The sequence below is a fragment of the Apis laboriosa genome, unplaced genomic scaffold (assembly GCF_014066325.1).
Source record: "Apis laboriosa isolate Shangri-la unplaced genomic scaffold, ASM1406632v1 scaffold34_cov151, whole genome shotgun sequence".
In the NCBI taxonomy this organism is placed as follows: domain Eukaryota; kingdom Metazoa; phylum Arthropoda; class Insecta; order Hymenoptera; family Apidae; genus Apis; species Apis laboriosa.
In genome coordinates, this window is record NW_025222928.1 from 7,336,633 (window position 1) to 7,345,324 (window position 8,692).

The following is an 8,692-nucleotide window of genomic DNA, read 5'->3' on the forward strand; positions in this document are numbered from 1 at the left end:
ATGTGACGTTCAGAGTGCAATAATATCAGGACATGCGATTACATTTTTCTTTTGGTCAATTGATCGCGATCGTCCTTTTAAGTTTCCTTTATTTGTATATTTCGTCTTCGTTCTTCTAACGTTTGAATCCTTGTTTAAAACCTCCTGCATTTAAATACACGATGCAAATAGTTGATAGACGCTTACGTATTGCGTGTCCTTTCTCCATTAGTTTTTCTCGATTACATACCCACGACGGTTCATTCCTCATTATGAAAAACAGATAATGCAACGAATGCGATGAGGAAAAAGAAAGAAGAAAATCGCTGTTAAGCCACGGCGAATTTTTGTTCCATATATCTTTTCGGTCTTTTTTGTTTCATTTTCTTTCTTTTTTTTCAATAATATGATTTCTTTTTTTTCTTCTTTTTCTTTTTTTTTTTTTTTTTTTTTTTTTTATTGCATTTTTTTTTCCACCTACGAATTGCAATAAAAGAAATCATGTTATTTGCTACACTGCCTTTCAGGTTGTAAATTTTGGAAGAAAATCAAATGTTAATTTATTAGTAAATGATGTTGATCGAATATTATTCTGAAATGTGTTAGAAATGATTTGTCGAAACGTTTGTTTTAGTTTATGCGAATATATTTATCAGGGAACCAATAATCAATATTTCGATGGCGTTTGTCACCTGTTGATAGTATCAGTTTTTTTTTTTTTTTTTTCAGAAAAACTTGTTCAATATCAATATTTAGTTATCACACGATAATACTATTTGTACCGTCCATAATAGAAGATGTTACAATCGTATACTATAGAAACGATTAGGCTTGATAAGTTTAAACATTTCAAATTTATTCCTGTCAAATCTGTCGACATTTTTTTGTTTAATTATTATAGCCGTTGGATATTTTGGGAACTGTATTTGAAACTGTCTTGATTGTTTAACTCAACTCCATATATATATATATATATATATATATATATATATATATTTTTACATTTTAATAGAAAATGTAAAATTTTCACGTGCTATCAATTTGTGATCTATCTTTTTTTATCCGTTTTTGCAGAGAGAGAGAGAGAGAGAGAGAGAGAGGGGAAGGAAGGGACAAAAACAAAGATGTAATTTTCTTTGTGAAGTTTTTGAGTGAAAGTTTCGGATGAATTTCAAATAGGCCTAAAAATATCTTGGCACATACATTAATCTTTTAATTTTCAAGATTTTAATAACATAAACACAAATAGGATGATCGAAAAATATCACGTTGGATATAAATCCTTCGCCAACAAATTTATCTTAATCAACGATTTAATTCATTCTTTGGTATGCGTGCCACGATCGAGAAAGAAGCCGCTAGAAAATATTTTTACGAATTAGACTTAGACGTTGGATGTTGGATTTTACAAGCATTTTTCTTTACAACATGTTCATCGATTCGCCGTGGCGATAGAATCATAGTCTCAGGGTTTTAACCAACAACCAACAAATAAACAAATGATACAAATTTAGATACAATATAAATAAATAAGCGCGCGTGTATATTTGTGGAGCAAAACATTATAATAATAATTACGATAGTAATAATAATAATAATAATAATAATAATGAGGATGATAATGATGATAATAATGATGATAAAGGATATTAACATTAGTATTAATGATGATAACAATGATGATAATAATAAAAAAACAAGAAACACAATATCGTGGTTTCTTGTATTTCTGTAACTCGAAATTTACGCATTTGTTTTGCATACTGGATGTATATCCAGCATATGCGAAAGAAATATAATTCTAACGTCACTTTTTCTTTATGATCTTTCTCCCTGTAGGTAGGAAGAAGATTTGTACATATACATAGTTTATTCGCATCGTGAAAATTTACACCGATAAATTCAACCACATCCTGTATTTTTTTTGGCACGGTATATACGATTGCACAATTTGAAAAACGCTTCCGCTTTTCTAGCGAAACGTGCGTGCGCCAACAAAGATGACAAATGGATCGTGGATTTGAAATGTTTCATATATCATACAGCGTGCACTGTTTACGATTTGTTTCTTCTTCGAAAGTACAATATAAAGTGGTTCTTCGAAAAGTCCTTCTTTTCTCGTTCGTTCGCCGGACTCACCAGACCAGTCGTAAATTGTACCTGCTGCGAAGAAACGTTGCTTCTGCGACTTCTCTAAATATGTGTACAGAATATGTGTACAGATACATGTAATTATAATTTTTATATAAAAAAAGAAAGGATACGTATGTGTGCGTGAGCATTAGGTAATAAGTCGATCGAAAATAAAATAGGAATTAAGCTCGATTTTTATTATTCAAATCTTGAATGTTGAACGAGCTCCTCTTCGAAAATTCGCCGTGAAATATTTACCTATGAAAATATGCCGATTATAACGAAATAAAATACTATACCTGGCCTCAATGGCCTCAGTTGGCTCAGCAATCATGTTGCGAGAAGAAGCTTCACGTTTGCTTCTTTATTTGTTAATCGTCTTTCTTGTTACTTTTTCCAGTAAGTATATATATTTATATATATATATATATGTTTTTTTTTTAATATATACGTACTTACATACATAAGTAAATACATAAGTAACATTTGTACTTTAAATAATAAGTAATGTTGATGTAAAGCAAAATTGAAAAAGGCCATTCCCTCGCAGAAACAAGTTCGTATGTACTGCGAGACAATTGTTTGGAATTCGATGTGGTTGAGCTCGAGGATTATTTGTCTCGGAATATTGAGAATGTGCCGACGATCGATATGATGATCGGCGGTTTCAAATGTCCCGTCACAGCTTTGCCCTTTGGTGCTTTGAAATCGGACTGGGCAAGATTACTGCTTCTGCAGAGAGCGCAACCAAAGGATTCAATTCTCTCGAAGAAACTAGGTCGTCTTTTCAGAATCTTAGTGATCGCTTATTTCCAAATAGAGGAACGTTTCGATATTATTCAATCTGGAATTTTGAGCAGGTTGGTAATAATAATAATAATAATAAAACGTAATTTAAAATGATAGTTTTTTTTTTTATTTGTTGTTATTATTTTTTTTTTTTATTTACTTTATCAAATCCGTATATTTCGATAGTCTAATCGCATCTTTTGTAATTCGAAAGCGTAAATAACATTGATACGAGGAAAGAAATGAAGAGATTCAACAACTCGATAATCGATTTAGGAGAAGTGGATAAAAATTTTACCGCAAATTTTACTTTTTTTGACAATAAAAAATCCATTGGCACAATTAAAATCGAACGAACCACGAGGCTGGATATAACGAGAGAAAATAAAAATGACAATTTTAATACGACACGTAGTAATAATTCTTCGACAACCGTCGAATTTTTATCTATCGATGATCGAATGGTATTTCGCTCGACAACCGAACGATACGAGGAAAAGAAGATGGTAAATATTACCGGTTTTTCAGATATAAATACCGAGAAAAAAAATTACACAGAAATATCGAAAGCGAACGAATCCATCGCAATTGAAATCCCGAATAATTTTACAAAAGGTCAAGGTGGTAAAAATATTTATAGAAAAAAAGAGGAATTAAATAAAAATAAAGATGACACTCTTACCGGTAAGAATATTAATTTTTCAATTCGATAGAATTTAACGTAGTATTTAGCAGCCAATAACAATCGATTTAATCCAATTTCTAATTTCTGCACAGCTACTGACATTTCGGGTATATCGGTTTCTAATTCAAATCAAAAATCAATAGTGAAAAATATGAAGGAAGAAGGAACGACGAGATCAGTTTTCACCACTAAAATTAGCACGATGAAATCTGATGGTATGGAAGAACGCGATTCTAAAAAAATGAGCGATAGAAGTGATTACGATTATGTCACAAAGTTCAATTTAGAGAGAATTGAAAATGTAAATAGTTTGGAGATTTTTGATGCAAAAACTACCAGCGAGCCAAGTCGCGTTTATTCGAATAAAATCTCTACTAACTCGAGCGAAAGTTTTAATCAAAGTCCTTCGAATCGTCAAACAAACGACGTCTTCGAAAAGATTCCATGGAATTTCTCGAATAAGCTAGAGAAACCTCCGATCTACAAAAAACTTAGAAAACCTTCGTTGGATAACGACTTTTGGAAATACATTGTAATTTCACGAAATGTTGTAGAACCGAAGATGATATCGGAGATTGAAAATGCAGATAAATCTGAAGAAAGTTCGACGAAATCTAAAAAACGCGCAAGCTTGAATACTGAAAAAAATCTTAGATGGTTTTATAATTTTGGGCACGAAGATAATAAACAATACAGGTACAATATATTTTTACTCGTTTTAATATTTTATTTTTCAATATAATTTCTTAATTGCAGTAATAATCCGGCTGATCGACAAGGTATTTATATCGAATGCAACGGGAAGAAATGATAGAAAATAATCAACTTTATCAACCTTATTCTTCCGAAATAATAGAAGAATTTTTTTTATGAAAATACAAAATACGAATAAGAAACGAATCAAACATTGCCTACCTAATAAAATTATTCGAATCTCCCTTAATTGGACTTCTTGATTTGCCTTATCATATCACGTTTGCACATTGGAGAAGATGGTACGACGACTGGACACCACGGCCCAGTCCATAAATTCACGAGCCGGTGACCGAAATATACGAGGTCCTCAACTGGTAACATTCGTCATGCTTTACAAGCTGTCGTAAACGAGTCCTCCTATTATTCTATCGTCTCTATCCATAAGATTTTTCGAATCGTCTAGCGAGTTGAATCGTTTTGTGAAGCAATGCGATTAGCTCGGTACAATTCATGCGATACGTTGAATGGGGCATCGTGTTTCGGATGTGATTACGATTCAGTTGAAATTACATGCGAAGTAGTAGGGAGGGGATGGGGAAAAAGATACGGGATCAGTTTTGCACTGTTTAAAATGTTCTCGTTATTCGCGGGGGAAGGGAATGAAAACGATTGCGATGAGTCCATAATTGGCTTTGCGCAAACTATCGTGACTCGATGGTTTAATAACGGTTTTTCGAGATAGCAGAGCCGATCGGTTTAATTTGCAACGATAGCATATCAGTGGGTTGCGGTTAATAACCAGTCCAAGGTACGTGAACAAATAGGTGTGTTCAATCAGCACCCCGCGTCGTTCCAAATTACTCCGCAATATTTTTGTTAAAATATCCATCCGCCGTTCGTTTCATCCATCGATGTACAATCTGCGATATTGTATAAACATAACCTGTACAACTGATTATTCAAAACGTACGGAGAATCACCGAATTGAATAATTTTATCACTTTATTTATGCCATGCGAGAAACATGTTTTGTAAATATATTGAAACTTTTAATAAAGAAAAAGTAAATGAAAAATTTTGTCTTTAAATTATTTTTATATCTACTAAAATTATACATATATATTACAAGACTATTTGTATTTAAAATCTTATCCTATATGTTGTTTTTACATTCCTTACGGTGGAATCAGTTTAATTGGAAAGCACGATAATCGTTTCTTGAGAATCATCGAATATATATAGTGATATTAGTATTTTCTTTATAGGATTGAGAAACAAAGCGAGCCATATTTATTAAACTCAATAATTTTACCCGTTGTAGAATGGATTAGCGGTACATCGCTCCTTCTTCCAAGGAAACAAATTACCTCGCTTCACCAAGATTCCAGTTGAGAGCAGAGCATTCCTGGTTTCCCTTTGCACCTGCTTTTCTCAATTTCTCACGTCCATGCTGATAAACAGTCGCGCTTTGACGCGATTCGTTCGTAATTGCGTTAACAGTTGCGACCAAACCGCTTGGAAATTCAATGTTTCCCTTCGTATTACCGTTTGACGGTATTAGATAGATCGACACGCTTCATAAAACTGTTAGTTTCGTTTTTTCTTCTTCGAGGGGAGCTCGAGCGAATTATATGCCGAAGGGGAAGAAGCGAGTTGGGAATTGATAAATGGCGGCGATCAATCGCGAGCAAATGCACAACTCAGCCGAAACAAATTTGCTCATTACTTATCATTTCTTCGCGATTACTCGCCCAGTAAGGATTATCCGTACATTGTTCTGTACGGGGATGGAAACAAATTAGCCGTTTCGGAGGAAACTTGAAGAGGTTGCTGTGTTCCTTCGGTCTTCGTGTCTAGAATACGGGAACGTTCGTTGCTCGAACCGTTCGTCAGGATTACTTTAGCTTCTCGAGTAGCGACGATAGACTGGTAGCGAGAGCAACGTCGAGGTTGCTACGTACCACCGACAGAAAGTTCACGGAAATCATTTAACCGGGGAAAGAGTAGCGTGATCACGGAGGAGAGGGGGGAAGCACGGAACACGATGGATGGTAATGTGGTAGTGCAGGCAGTGGCGGAGGTGGTGGCATGGGGCAAGGGCGAAGAGACGCTCGGTAATTATTTTACCGACGAAAGCGAAGGGATGAGAGAATACAACTTGCCCCCTTCATCTTTTCACCCCCCACCTTCGTTTCCGGCGGCTTGATGCTAATTCATACTAATTGGTTGCATTACTCTCGTTTCATTCACCTGCACTGCTTGTTCTCTCTCTTTCGAAACCACTCATCTTTATCTTCTTTGTTACCTCGTTCGACGTTCCTCCTCTATAGTCTCTATTAATTAGTCACCAATTAATTTTGCATATTTCCTTCTTATTTAATGGTAAAAACTTACGAATAACTTGCCTTGGAATATTTTCGATCGTTCCAAGATTTTTTTTTCCTTTCCAATCTTCTATTCCCGTGAGAATTCCGGTCGAAGAAAGTTACTGTGTTGCTATACATTTTAAAAAGGTATTTTATTGTGAAATACCGAAGCGTGATTTAATTATGCAATTATGCGTTCATCGTAATTCATCGGATTATAGTTTGTCTTGTAAAATTTCTAACAATATTTCGATGAAATTTTAAACTTTTGTTCATCAAGTTGGTTAAATTGTTGGTTAAATTAAATGGTTTATAATATCGATAGTACAAATAACAATAGCTTGTTGGTAAGCCATTTGATTTTTGGAGATAGAAACGGCGAAAGATCTTGAATTATTGCGAAATAAAATAATGCATTTATATCGAAATAAAAGAAGAAGGAGAGAGTATTATAAAGAGTATTATAAATAGATGATCGCTCTTTGTTCTTGGCAGTATATTCCGTAACGATAAAAAGTTCCTTTGAAATCAAGAGATCATGTATAGTTATTTTATGGCACTTGGCATAGTCCGAGGATTATATGTACATTTTTTCGTCGAGTTGTCTGCTCTTCGTTTATTTTATCATTTTCATCTTCTTGGATATCATTGGAAAATAATCGATCAATCATCGAATGCTATTTAATTTACTTGACGACAATTTTACCTAGAATTTAAAAAATTCGATGAAAAAACAAGAATAATTTTTGAAAGAATAATTTTTGAAAAAAATTAAAAAAAATCGATGACCAAAGTCGCATCTAGCAGATGGCTCACAAAAATGGAAATCCATAGGCGAACGAAGGAGAGAGATGCGTGAGAAAACGTCGGATTGTCCGACACCCTTTGCAGGGGTGTAATCATCTTTGCTCAGTGTCGTCCGTGAAAATCCATTCTCGTCACGTCGAGACAAACGGGCGCAGTTGACTCTCCATCTAAATCTCCTTCTTCCTCTCGTTCTTGGGATCTCTTTTCTTTACTCGCACGGATAAGAAATGAAATTAAAATTCTCAAGGAGACTGAAACGTCACGTTCCTCGTCGACCGTCTCATCTCATTCCACGTTTCGCGGAAAGGAGCATCGCGTTCGTTCGTTTTCAGGTATTCGAAAGATAAAGAAAACGAGAGATCGGAGACTGCTTCGCGAGATCTTGTAGATCGTTCGATTCGAACGAGCCGGACTACCGGTACATTTCGAACTTTCTACGAGAACAAAGGAACCCAAAGTATTGAGTTAACCTAAAACTTTGAATAAAAAGTTTAGTTCTTTTTTCTAAAAATAGAAATTTGTGCGATGTAAAATACTTACCTTTTTCCAAATACAGGTTGCAGAAGTAAATACATTTTAATATTAAATTATTAAACGTCTCCATTTTATGTATGTGAATGTGCACACGTAATAGAAATAAAATCGAATTTTAACCTATATAATTTTTAGTATATACACGAGTATCCATCTATAACACGCACATTATAAAAATATATACTCATATGTATTTAATAAAATGTAGAAATATAACAATATATATACATGTACATATTTATTTTTTACATTGCAATAAATATTATTATTACCATATTTTTTATCTTCTTTTTTTCTTTTTCTTCGAGAAATTTCTTTTTTTTTTTTTCAATACTTGTAATTTCTCGCTTTATAATATTTGCATATAGATTCTTTTACTTACGATTGCTTTAATTACTTTGATAGATTTAATTAATTAGATGTTTTTTAAACAAATATTTCTAGACATTATAGAATTTCAACCTTTCGTTAGTCTATATAAACTGTCAATGAAATTTATTTTGTCGATAAGTTAGAGTGACGATTGAAAATTTTCGATCAACGCCATCTCGCGTTTGGATCACCGAAGTTCCGACTTGTTATTAATATAACATAATATGCAAGGAGGTATTCGTGACGTCACAGAGAAGGAGGGTAATTGTGCGAGAAGGACGGAAAATATGTGCCACTATTTTTGGTTATGCGGTTCCTGATACTTTCTAAT

The 8,692-nt window shown here is 33.7% G+C and overlaps 1 protein-coding gene and 1 long non-coding RNA gene across 3 annotated transcripts; one reads left to right on the plus strand and one right to left on the minus strand.

Moving 5' to 3' along the window:
- The first annotated feature begins 130 nt into the window (after positions 1-130).
- On the plus strand, positions 131-4,798 carry LOC122714686. Of its 2 annotated transcripts, none has more exons than XM_043936254.1 (5): positions 131-2,511; positions 2,648-2,972; positions 3,116-3,585; positions 3,679-4,282; positions 4,343-4,798. In XM_043936254.1, exons 1-5 carry the CDS (start codon positions 2,421-2,423, stop codon positions 4,395-4,397), a joined length of 1,545 nt encoding a protein of 514 aa, XP_043792189.1. In that variant the 5' UTR covers positions 131-2,420; the 3' UTR covers positions 4,398-4,798. The 2 variants fall into 2 exon arrangements, with proteins under 2 accessions (XP_043792189.1, XP_043792190.1); XM_043936255.1 differs by having other exon boundaries at positions 2,663-2,972; positions 4,343-4,796.
- A 572-nt stretch (positions 4,799-5,370) lies between these two features.
- Positions 5,371-8,450, minus strand: LOC122714688. Its single transcript, XR_006346688.1, has 4 exons — positions 8,262-8,450; positions 7,996-8,143; positions 7,465-7,931; positions 5,371-7,354 (listed from the first exon to the last, which is right to left on the minus strand). It is a non-coding gene; the product is annotated as an uncharacterized LOC122714688 (long non-coding RNA).
- Positions 8,451-8,692: the final 242 nt, after the last annotated feature.

Excerpts from the sequence above, each read along its gene's own strand:
- LOC122714686 (XM_043936254.1), top strand. The coding sequence starts at position 2,421 with ATGGCCTCAGTTGGCTCAGCAATCATGTTGCGAGAAGAAGCTTCACGT. Across the intron at positions 2,973-3,115 it reads CAATCTGGAATTTTGAGCAG|CGTAAATAACATTGATACGA; the intron begins GTTGGTAATAAT and ends GTAATTCGAAAG. Across the intron at positions 3,586-3,678 it reads TAAAGATGACACTCTTACCG|CTACTGACATTTCGGGTATA; the intron begins GTAAGAATATTA and ends ATTTCTGCACAG.